Source organism: Vanellus vanellus (genome assembly GCF_965231255.1).
Source record: "Vanellus vanellus genome assembly, chromosome: 6".
Lineage (NCBI taxonomy): Eukaryota > Metazoa > Chordata > Aves > Charadriiformes > Charadriidae > Vanellus > Vanellus vanellus.
This window is the reverse complement of record NC_138911.1, coordinates 36636356-36649707: the sequence shown is the minus strand read 5'-3', so window position 1 is coordinate 36649707 and position 13352 is coordinate 36636356. Positions and strand designations below refer to the sequence as shown.

At 35.5% G+C, this 13352-nt stretch overlaps 1 protein-coding gene across 1 annotated transcript in view; it reads right to left on the bottom strand.

Annotated features, from left to right (window-relative positions):
- The window catches only part of LOC309673780 (formin), a gene marked incomplete at its 5' end in the record, with an annotated part of 142110 nt that overhangs the window by 60087 nt on the left and 68671 nt on the right, over positions 1-13352 (bottom strand). The window contains 3 exons of the mRNA XM_082485644.1: positions 1161-1290; positions 6032-6120; positions 6889-6950. Of these exons, the coding sequence (XP_082341770.1) occupies positions 1161-1290; positions 6032-6120; positions 6889-6950 (281 nt within the window). The remainder of the gene's footprint in view (positions 1-1160; positions 1291-6031; positions 6121-6888; positions 6951-13352) is intronic.

Below are 13352 nucleotides of genomic sequence, written 5' to 3'. Positions count from 1 at the left end.
GCATTTACCAGACTGTATCTGCCTAAGATACTATATTTAACTTAATCCATATGAAGCAAATTATATGTCATCATATACTATGTAGACGAAAAAAAGATTAATGGAAGAAGATAGAGACAAGGTCATTTATCATGAGTTTGCATAATGCACAGTCATATTCAGTCTGCTTCTCATGTAGCAGGGCTAAGGACTAAATTACTATGCCTCAAAACAGAAAAGAAATCTAGAAACACAGTGGAGAACTAAGAAATTATTTTAATTTAAATAAAAAGACATCTATCTTGTCAATCGAGACTCTGAGGCCACGGGGCTAATTCTTAACTATGTAGCCTTATACTAAACATTGGATAAATCAATTGTAGTGTGAGCTCCTCCTAACTAAACTGATGGCAATACAACTTTCCCTATGTCATACAAAACGTAATCCTTATTTATGCCTCCTTTGGAAAGGAAACATTAAGTAACTATTTTTATTGTTAGAATATGCAAAGGAATCCAAAAGGGTAGAGTATGGGTACTTTGTGGCAGCAGAGCTAATCAAAAGTTAATCTTCAAGTTGGACAAAAAAATAAATTTAAATACTGTCCTGGCCAGGATGTTGTCCCTTTAGGTCACTATTTAATTTCTTTTTTAATTTTTATCTTATTCTACTTTTCATGGTTTATTTGTTATAATTTCAAAATCTTGTCTTTAGTAATTCATAGCACAGAAATCTTAGGTAAAGCTTTGTCAAGTACTAAAAATCTGCTGTATCAGGGTTAACAGAAATGTCAGGAAAAAGCAGTAAGCTAATGGATGTGATAGGCATCTATTGCTGGTGGCATCAACAGTGATATGCAAAAAAGTAAGTTTGCAAGGCCCTGTACTAAGCTAGTCTGATATTTAATTTCTATTTTATGGAGATTATCTATTACTGTACTTAATGTGCAAAGTAATCTGTCATTCAAATAAAATGTATGTAGAGCATAGGGCATCAAACACAATTCACCTTCCCTCTTTCCTGCTCCTTTTGCACTTATAAGCAGCTAAAAAATTTAATATTTTTATCTTCCTGAAAAGCCAATAACCAGGCTTAAGGATCATCACTCACCATGAAAAAAGAAGTGTGAATACTCTAAAATACATATTTATGTTTTTATTTAGCTTTCATAAGGACTTACCTTGGAAACACGTGTTATGATATCAACTTTCCGGTGCACTGATGTTATCCCTTCAGAGAAAACTGATTGGAAGATAATACACTGAGCTCGTTCTGTGAAGTTGGGGATCTGGGATAACTCATATAAAAACCTGTGGGGAAAAAAGAGTACTAATGAATCTTTATATTTCTTATCTGTGGGGTACATAATGGATCAAAGTAGTATCATGAAATATACATGCAGTCTTTCCCACTTTGAATCAAATCTGACAGAATTTATAATTGTTATATTCTTTATGCTTAATGTGTTAAAGAAATCCTATTAATGTAAAAAAAGGCAAGACATTAATCATTATCACATTAATCCATTAATCTGCTATAACAGCTGCACAGTAATAAATAGAAGAATCGTAAACCTAGATCATAGGTTAAAAAAAAAAAAGAAAAAGAAATGGAAAGAGCTAGAGGAACGCTATCTATTTACTGTTTTCCCTCATGTGTTTTTGCTTCCCTTAAAAATGTGCCCAGCAATACGGAACTCAATATATTCCTACAAGGTTATTTCATAATATAAAACGTCTGCCAAGAAATTTCTTCTGATGCTTAGCCTCAATTTTCTTTTACTAATTAGCGCCACTCTTCCAATTATATAGCAGCATGTTTTATGGCAATGCACCTAGCCGTGTGTTTAGCTCTAAAATACTTGCAGATTATCTCTCTCTTCAGTTAGTGTTCAGCAAAGTTACTAACTCTTCATCTGCTCTTTATCTGTCCTTATGTATACACTTTCCTCATGAGTCTATTCCAGATTTCTTCCTTTAACTCTTTGGTAAATAAAAATAAATAGAAGCTTATTCAACAACTCCAGTTCAGATATCACAAAATGAAAGCATCCCAAAGCCATAAGTAATTCCTCCCTCTTCTCTTCTTCCATTTAAAATGTAGGAACTTGGTTAAATAATACAAGAAGCTTTAGCATTTCTTATAATAACAGGGTTTGCATAACTTGTTTTGTGGGGTTTGAGTCCAGGATTTCAGTGATACACGTGCCTTCTTGAAATCCAGAAACAAGCTGTCTTTTGCTCCAATATCACTTTAGAAACATTCCTATCATCTCCTGTCTATCCTTAGATCCCCCTTAATGCAATGCCATAAAGATTCTTCTCCCTCACTGAATTATGGGAAATTCTGTGAACCATTATTAGCTTGAAATTTTATTAAATTAATTTTAATTATGTAAGCCAATACATCTGATTTCTCCAAATGTGTTCTTTTTCATAATAAATAATGTCAGTATCTTCAAATCCACTTTATAAATTTCTCATGCATGCAATGCTTTGCTGAATACATAATGACTGTCTGAAAAAATCAGTAAAATCAACCTGAGGCTGGCGGGAAATACTATGTTTTTATTGGAATATCATTTTTTTCCTTCTTTTTCTTTCGTGCCTAAAGAAAAAATCCATTGTGAGAGAAGGATTGGGGAGGCCCGGCTTGGCTCTTACACTTAAGCACTGGGAAAAAAGAAATGCCAAGCTGGTATTAATAAAAATGCTTCCTATTGGGAACGAATGGTATTGCCAGGAAAAAAAGAGGATACTTTGCACTTTGTGTGAGAAAAACAAAAGAAAGAAAGACCCAAACTGCTTCACTAAAGTTCTAACATACATACATTTTAAAAGTTCACATTTAAAAAGTCAAATGAAACATTTTTCTTGCCTTCCCTGAAAAAGGGAAGTATCTATCTCCTACGCTACTGGTCATCAGAATACAACATAATTGTGCCACGAATTAAGACAGCATCAGCATAAAAAGAAAATACCTCCAGATTTTGGAATTCAAAGTATTCAATGTAAATATCCAGACAGAACACTTACAACTGAAATCTGTCAAAAAAAGGAATCTTAGTGACTACAAATGTCGTTACTAAACACAAAGACATGGCAGGAATCTGTGGTTATCAAAGACAGACCACCAATTCAGGTGCACAAAACTTTCAGAGAGAAAAGAATATTCTTAGTTCAGTCATTGTTGCAATTTTAGTCTGAGAACAGTATGATTTTGACTTAAAGTAGCGACGACATGACTGTGACATAGCTTTTTGATGGGTTTCTCATTGCTACACTTCTTATGGTCTTAAGTAAACATAGAGAATTTACTGTTCATCTCTGTGAGGTCCATTTTACTCCTTTTCTGCAGAAACTGTAAATAAAAAATGCATTTACTTGACAACTCTTTTATCCTACCGGAATCTTGTGGTAAAGGACTTGAGACTACTTTCAAGCCAGGCATATGACCGCGTTGTTAGTGTAACAGAACATTCCTCCAGAAGACAGACAAAGAAGGCCGATGCTATGGCAGTAAACTATTTATCAGTTCACATTTATCCACATTTGAAGAATATAAAAATTTAAAAATATTTCTTTGGGAAAAAGGTGTACCTAATCCTGCAAGCTTCTAAGTAAGCCAGCAGGATTCAAACTGAAGTCCACTAAAGAAAAGTGGTCTTCGAAGAGAAGCAAATGGCTTTACTTGGACAGCAATTATCAATAGCTCACTACTTCCTGCATCCAAACTACATACAAAACAGGAACGCTCAGTACCATATTTTCCTACTGTTTCCTTCATTAGTATTTATTTCACAGTAGAGAGCACTTCACAGAGATTATATTACAACTAAAAGGGTCTTCTTGGAAACCAGCTGCACCATCTGTATCTTGTGAGCAAAACCCCAAATTGTGGCCAACTGTGTGTGTAAATCTTTATCATGTTAATGAATATTACCATTTTAACAACTATTATCATGAAGCATAATTTAGGGGGGTATTGTCATGTCGCTGTCATACTTACAGTTTGTGCCAACAATAGCAAATTTAACATGCCAGCAAAACAAATCAAAATCACATGTGCAGAAGAGCATCAGTGATACCACTAAAAGTTTCTATTTGTCTGGCAATCCAAGCATTTAAAAATGGCAAAGGTTTCCTTCAGACTTCAGTGAATTTACATCAATGGTTTCATTATATGAATGCCTACTGGTAGCATTTGCAGGCATTTGATACATGGTTTCGTTTGCATTTCTGTTCTGATCTTCATTAAAGAAAATACATGATGCTTATGCCCTGTAGCAATTGTAAGTCACACATACAAATTTAGCACTTTTCTGTCTTTAGCCTTTTATGGAGTTGATATGCATAGTACAGTTGCAATAAATCTCCAGTTCTGCATTTAGGTTGACTTAGACAACAAAACCAGCAGCACCTGATCTACTGAGTTTTCAGAAAGGACATTATTTTGGAGGTCCAATAAAATCTACATAAGTACATCACCAGCAAATTGTTTCCCCCTTGAGGCAACATTTTAAAAAGCTAGTTTTCCTAACCTATGTAGTTTAATAATAGGGTAAAAATGGGATAATTAAGACTTGCAGAGAGAACACAAAGAGTAATAATTGATAAAAAGTAGCTTTTGTCTTTGACACTACTATTTCCCTCTGAATGATCAGGCAGAACTGCTTTATTTACAATTCATTACTTTTAATTATGGAGCAATGATAGCATAAATTCTACTTTGTGTTTAATTAAGATCAACCCCTCTCCACTATAATTTACAAAACCAGACAACCTTTTATAACTCTAGAGCTCTACAAGACTCGTATTCTCCGGAACACAAAATGCATTAATATTTACTTCACTCAGACATACAGCAAACAGATTGCCAAGGCTCAAGTTCTGGAAAACATCAACTAGTCACACAATGTATTCTTATGCCCCAAGCCAATGCAATGAAAGCCGTGGACATGGGATACAAGACCAAGTTAGCATATACACTTTACAGATATTTGTCTTCTTAAGTCTTACACAAGAATGAGAGCCACTCTTAGTCAAGGGTGCGATAGCCTTATCTCCAAATGTTAACTTATTCCCTAGTGGACAGTCACAAATGACTATTTAGCTGCCTTGTGTTAGGAGAAAGAGAAAAAAAAAATCTGCTCTTCCCCCCAAATATTTTAATGGGGAAAAAAAGGTATGAAAATGTAATACTTCTGACATCAACCAAATATATACTGTCTCTGCTGTTTCAGTTCTTTGCCCCCCTACCCTTTCTTATGCCAAAGACAGCAGAAAAGACAAAAACAGACAAGAGGGAAAAGGAAGCAAGATGGCAGAGAGGCCTCAGGGCAGGAAATTGCGCTGTGATTAGAAGAAGGGGATGGAAGTACAAAGGGATAAGTAGCAAAGCAGCAGAAGACAAACACCACCGGCAGGCTAAAAAGCTGAAATCAAGTGTATACACTAAAATAAAATTCTGGATTACCATTCTGCTTATGGATTCTTGTGATTTTCACATTGGTCTAAGGTTTATTACAACAGAAGGAGCAACGCTTAAGAAGTTTTTCATCCTAAGAGTTGTCACTGCCCTCAACAGTCGCAGCAGATGAACTGTGGAATCAGCCTTGTAGGTCTTCAGTCAGTACAACCAGAGCGTACACTGTGCCTTTGTCACAGGACTCACCAAAACCCTCTGCTTGTGTAGCTCTTTCAAATAATCAATAACCAAAATCAGTCTGGCCCTGCTTAATGACACATTAATTTAGCCCTAAAAGCTCTAAGGGAAGGATAAGCCTTTCACAAATGTGAGAATGGGAACAGAAATTTTTCTTGATTCAAGGCTACATATTTTATCAGTTCTGGTGGTCCAAGTTGATGTAGTAAAATCTGTCATGTCTGAAAAAAGTTACATGATAAAGGCAAAGTTTACATCATACCTTGAAATACACAAAGAAGTTTAAAAATTAGCTGCCAAAAATTATGTCAAGATCCCTTTTAACATATCAGCAAAGGACCATGCTATATAACGATAAAATATAAAAAAAAAAATAAATAATCTTACTGTTCTGGTTTATCCAGAAGCTTCAGCTCCTCCTCCTTTGAAGTCTGATAATATTGCTTGATTTTCTCCAGTTCATCCTTTTGTGCTCTCTGAGTGAATGAATATAGAGTAATTAATAACAATTAACAAACTACTAATTGACCTGTTTGTCTGCAAGTAACAAATATATTTTTTAATAGGAAACATTTAGACTATGCGAAAGAGCGAGGCATAAAGATCCATGATAAATTCCTTCAACGCCTTGCGGTGCCGTCTACTACCAATGGCCGCAAAGCAGAGCATCCTTGTAGAGCACAGCACTGCAAATATTGCTGTAGGATGCTTCACACAGCTTAGGTGGGAGAGGTAGCTCCGATATCTTTACAGCCAAGCGTAAATGTATTCTTTCATGCAACTTCAGAGTCACGCAGTTCATGAATGCTATATACTTAGTCTACAGAGCAACTTGGGTAGGGACAGCAATGCAGCAGCATGAGTTAACTGTTTTAACCACTTACATTTTGAACGAGAAAAATTCTGCATGTTAGCACAAAACAGGCCTTAAGTAAGGACAGTATTTTTCAGGCAGTTCAGGAGAGCGCACTGCTAGATGTTATGCCGTTTGTTAACACTTTAACCTAATTCCAAAGGCACTCCACTGTTTTAGTTTTCTGACATTTAAGAACGAAGACAATAAGAGAAATAAGCATGTCTATGGGCATTTTTTTATGTTACCTGTTTTATTACTGTTAAATTCTCTAAAGAATTTTTCTATACAATGTTTCCAGTCTAGAATGACAACATAAAATAAATCTTTTACTTATTCCGTGTCTGAAATACTCTGGTGACAAACCACAGCTTTACCCCAGCTTACTTACATTTTCATATAGTGCTTCCAGTGTTTCCAGATCTACCACGGAGTCATCAACACACAGTATAGCTGTATAGAATACAATCACAAATTAGATGCTGGAAAACATACTTAAGAGTTCAATTCTATTTTCCTGAGAAATGTACTGAAGAGATCTGACCTAGCTAAAAGACATATTTGTATCCAGTTAATATTTTATTATTTTCAGCATTTTATTTTTGTTCTGACTTCAACTCACAGCACTCGCACAAGAACTTACTATAAACTCTGTCTCAGAATAATGGAGTATACTTTTCATCTCCAATATACTCAGCAGTCAAAGACATGACCTGCCAGATACTCAGCCCACTGCGTAGCTAGCCAGGCAAGAGACAATGAGAACAATTGATACCAGACAGTCAAGAGCACAGATTTCATGGTAGCTTAGAAGGTTGGATAGGAAGGAATTGAGAGTTCGGGTGTTCAGGTCTTCCTGTGTTCACGGGAGATATGAAACACGGGAGATATGGGCACGAGCTTGAACATAGGAAGTTCCATCTTAACATGAGGAGGAACTTCTTCACTTTGAGGGTAGTGGAGCACTGGAACACGCTGCCCAGAGAGGTTGTGGAGTCTCCCACACTGGAGACATTCAAAACCCGCCTGGACGCCGTCCTGTGCAACCTGCTGTAGGTGACCCTGCTCTGGCAGGGGGGTTGGACTAGATGATCTCCAGAGGTCCCTTCCAACCCTGACTATTCTGTGATTCTGTGAAAACAGGGAGATCTGCTTGTCTTGGGGCTAGCTATCTTGGGAAGTAGACAGGTAGACAAACTCGCAAGATTTGCAAGTTGCAAATTTGCAAGCACAAAAAATTGTGCTATGGATTTTTAAGGTAGCTTCAGAGAGCAGCTCACATTTCAGTTAGAAAACTACCCACACGACAATTTCCAGATAAATATGTTAAACATCACACAGAGACACCTAAAGTATACTCTTCAATGATTAATTATGCCCCATTACCAAAAAAAATGAAAAGTCTCAAAATGTTTACTATCTTAGTTCTAAACAGTACTGTTTGGAATACATGGCATTAGGTGTTTCCAACATTTGCAAATCCCATTACAATTTTGGCAATGATGTATTGGGACTTTTCTGAAAACTAAATAGGATTGGTTCACAATGCTTTCTAACGCACTATAATGTTAAATTCCAGTAAGCTAAGAGATGGAGCAGAAATAACTTTGGATGTTTCATTTCTCTGAAAACAGCATTTCATCAAGATTCATTATGGGACCGGGCACAATTTCTAAACTCCTGACTTACGTTTAAATGTTACTGGGAACATTAATCCCAAAAGAATCAAGCTTAAGGCCTCTACCAATTTTCCACATAACTGGTGACTCATCATTAGCTACTACCTGATAACTTTTAATCTCAACTGTACTGTATTTCTTCAAAGGAAACTTGACTGCTTGTAAATTTAGAAGATTTTAAAAGCTCTTGCTGCATTTGCAATCCATGTTTGAAAGGGGCAAGGCACACATCTTTAAATAATTATTTAAAAGTAATAAGCTTTCGCCTGCTCTTCCACCTAGCCCATGATTTTACATTGTGAAATTAACCAGCAGGCTAGTAAATTTTCTCTGTGGCAGGCTAATTAATTTTATTAAAAGGTCCAATGACATTTAGAATGCTTTAAAATTTTGCCTGTCAATTATGATTCCATTTGCTGACATTACACCTTGGTTAGAAGGGAAGAATTATACAGAAGATGACAGTATCAGTGAAAAAAAAGCAGTACCTCCAACTATTTTTGTCCTATTGGAAAGATTCAAAAAAAGCTCAAGAGCGTAACCAAATATAAAGCCCGAACAACCGAGGCTGACAAAAATCTTGGTTTAAAGAAAAATCATAAGGGATTGACTCTATGAGATCATCTGTTGGCTCTTGCAAGATGGTTCCATGAGTTGCATTATCTTCTGTATTATCCAATGAAATTTCAAAAGAACCTGAGAGATTGGAAAATCTATTGGAAAATTGCTTTCACAGTGCAATATATTTCATAGTTAAGATTTTAAAATACACGTATTGAGTTCAAAAACTTCCCCTTGCGGTTTCCCTTTCATCCTTTTTTTTTTTAATATTCTGAAATCTGCTTACAAGGAGAAATTTACTTGTCCAGAGTTGTCTAGAAAAGCAACTTATTGGAGTTAATTTGAACTCATACTAGAGATGCAAAACATGTAACCAATAGTAGATTTTTTTTTAGATACAGAACTACTCAACAAGAGGAAGTAGTTAGAAGAAAAGAATATTCTTTAATAAGAATATCAATATTTGTACATCTAACTGGAATTTTCAGTCAGAGATTTGTCACGAAAAAGGCACAAAAAATCACAAAGTGTTTTTCAATGCTATATTTTCTTATTCATGTTTCCGTACACAGAACACCAGTTCTAACAAATCAGACTTGTTTTGAAGTGACAGGATAAAGCAAAAACTGTTTGAGATTAAACTAATAAAATACAATCTGATAAATGAACACATTTTTAACAGAATCAATAATAATCAGGGTTAAGGGACATTAATATGAATAATTTTCTCTTTTGGACAAGTATGGTATTGTATAATAGTACCAAGAAAATGTTTTCTGACGTATTTGCTGTACAACCTGTTCTGCTATTATGGGCAACGTCCATGCAGATGGGCTGCAATTAAAAATTTAGCCATATTACTCAATTCAGTGGTAGCTGGACACCTTAGACTGTTAGTGGATGTAGAGACACACTCCCCAAAAGCCAGAAGTACTGCCAAAATCCACAGAGACTTCTGTATTTCATCTTTATGTATTTTAATGTCTTTATCTTTGTCCTTAAATCTTTTTTCATTCAAACTTAATGCCATACACATTTGGAGCAGAGGACGAAAACGAAAACATGTAAAATTATGGACTGGCTCATTTTTTAAAAAAGAAGCATTGATTTTAAAAAGCTGGAAGAAACCCCCACATTCATATGTGTCTTAGTATTCTCCAAATTCTTAAAATAGGGCATGTGCAATATATTCACAGTACGTTGTGTAAATTAACTTGAACTGGGGCAGCTGAAAAAAACCCATTACACTAGATCAAAGAAACTAATTACTTAACTTTTTACTTAGAGTTACAAGGAACAAAACCTTCTTAATTTTTATGTGAAAAACAAAGCCTAGTTTTAATCATATGTATATTAACATCATTAAGATGAATAAAAACGATAAGGTTTTCAAAATGTCCTTCCTGATACAGTGAATTTAACCGTGATACTTGACTGCATTACATCTCATTATATCAAGACTCACATAAGCGTAAGTAATATAGGTGAAGTATCATAAATCTACAAAAGAGGCTCCAAAACAATTAATAGCTATTACAATATCAATCATCATTGGTGGTTTTTACTTTTATCTTGCTTTCTAGTTAGCTGTCTTCCTTACACTGTCAGTTCAGTTAGAATATTTCACCTACACCTCACAATATGCCGAAAGGAAGTAGACTCACGCTGTGAAAAGCTGGTAATTTTATTGGGTTCCTCTACCTTTAAAAAATCTGTTACTTGGCCAAGTCTGGTTTCTGAAATCCTTTTTTGCAGGGAAATTGAGGCAAACATTTTTATGTGGCCTATGGTGTCTGCTCACAACAAGAAGAATTTATATACACAAGGATCATTAGTGCAGGGTTGCACCCATTAGGATATAATAACCGTCAGCTAGGACAAAAAACAGAGCAGCATCGTGCATTCAAACTAACACATAAAAATGCTTGCCAGCTCCATTTCACATACTAAGAGTATTGCTTCGAATAGAAACTTGTACCAAAGGTTTTTAACGGACTCACTTTTTGAAAATGAATCTAACTGTAAAAAACAGACTCCCTACCGCACAGATTTTTCACATACTCTCTTTTATCACTTCAAAAATGTAAACTAAAGAAAAGCTGAGAATTTAAAGCGTACTGTGCGCAGTCTACATACAAATGTAGAACTTAGAGGTTAAATATGAAAAAGGTACTTCTTCTCTTAATCAGCTTAAATACCAACAGTCTTCAGGCTGACTCTGATATCATACAGCCACACTCCTACTGAACATATTTTGGTTAAATCAGGATTTAAGTCCTGCTGACAGAGTTTACATATACTCGGCAGTATCAAACCACTTAATGTGACAATTAAACTATGAAATATGAAGGAATCGCCTTAACTGCTCCCTAATGATAACTGAGAAATATGTTATTTAAATAAAAAGACCTTGCCAAAGGTACTTCTATTTGACCTGGAAGTACTTCATTGTTTTATGTATCACATTCTGCTGAGTAAGGTGTGATTTCATGGGAGCGTCAAGCCTGCCACTGAGAAATTTAAATTAAATTGTGACTGATCTAGTCAATTAGAAAATGACAACAATTGTTAAATACGAATCCCTGCTTGGCAAAGCTGCCTAAAATATCTAAATTGCTCTGGTTTACTTTTGACAAACTTATACGTTCTAAACTTATTTAAAGGTTTTCTCCAGTATTTAATGATCTTGCAACACCAAAAAAAAACCCCATTAAAATATACATTACAAATAAGCACCATGGGCACAACGTAGGTTTAGAAGGCTAAGAAAGCTCAACTCTTGCAAGAAGTCATGAACAAAAGACTCTGGCACTAATGTTAACCTACCCACACCAGGCTGGATGCCCAAGGCAGATTCACAAAAACATATGTTGTGAATTTTCCAGAACAAAGAAAATAACTTTTAAAGAAAACCGTTTCCCAACTTCTGAGATGGGTATGCAGCTATCTCTATACTTCATGCATAGTATACAGTATATATTGAATGTATACATGTAATATTCTGTGCAGGTGGAAAAGCCACGTAACTTTGGAACATGACTTTTTTAAACCTTTATTATCTATGCTTCCATCCTGCAAAATATTTCAGCTGAAAACCCAATAAAACTCTTTTCATGTAGTGCAAGAAATATTCTAAAACATTTCTCTTTATCCAGAAGTATTTCCAAAATATAACAAAGAAAGGAACTGTGAAAATATTTGTGCTGCATGATATGGTTAAAACACAAATTTGGATTCAGAAATTCTGAGCACACTAAGGTCTGCAGATTAGAGTTGCTTTGGAATAGTTTCTCTTATAAAATATAGTCTTTCAGATGCTAAGAAAAGTGCCTGGTGATACAATGATACTGTCCTCTCAAGTTTAGATGGCCATAAACCATAAATTGCAACCTATTCATACAACTTCTATGGCCTCTCATCAGAGGAAGACCGCACAGGTTTCTAATCATCTCAGGATTATTAGAAACACAATATAGAATTAGAATGATTATTGGACTGATCATCAGTCTGGGTGAGTTAATCTGCTGTTCACAGTCTTCCAATTATTTACTCCAATACGTTGACAATGGAGTAAATCCCAAAGTTGGACAAGACTAATCAAACACTTTTCAACTGGTTGATTGACATAGTACAATAGTACCATAACTGCATTTCTTCTAGAAAGTTGGTCCCCTCCTACAATGCCACGCAAAAAAATTTTGATGCAGAGCGGGATGATAGTTATTTGCATTGCTCACCATCAGAATATCTTTACTGTAACGGTATGATAAAAATATATTCCACATTTGAGGAGCAACCAAAAAAACCCCAATAATGAAGGTGAATCTACAAAAGCAGATGGCATGACCTAGGCTTTTTAACACAATCCATTCTAACCCATCCCATCTAAGTGTGATCAAATAGATTTCTCTAATATTTTCAAAGCTTAATGTGCCTCTGCATAGAAAATTTACATTGTTGGTGAACACAAGCATGTTCCAAATGCCCAGCAAAGGTCCCCGTACGTGCTATTACAGGTTGGCCAGTGCTCTGGAACAAAGATCTCAGTAGCTCATGAGATGATGGTATGGATGACGTACGCTGCAGAAATTTGTGTTTTCTGGTATACTGCTATAGCTAGCTACTATACTGGGAACTGCCTGAGTGACTGGAATGTTGCCCTATAAAAAGTTGGCCACAGTGCCCACAGAGGGTCTTTACATACAGTTATAATCAGCATTTCCCATTAGAAAGATAACTGAAACACCTCACTGTGGAGTGAGTTGTAATATTTCAACAGCAAAGCCACACAAGTAGCCTTGTGCCACAAGTTTGTCTCTCAAGCTGTAATATTTCAGCTGAACAATGATACGAAAATTAAGACGGAAGTGCATTGATACGAAATGGAGATTACTTCTCTAAGCCTGTTCCTTACCTAACAGCTGATCTCCACTATTTCTCACCTCTTCTTTACAATGGTTTTAAAAAAATGCAGAGAAGCAGCCTTGAAAATAATCTATGCGCAACTTGATTATTGCCTTTAGATTTTTAAATATAAATACCAATCCTATATAGCATATGGAGATGGATTTTCTGTCCGCTGCTTCTGCTCAGGAAACGAATATTATTAATAGTG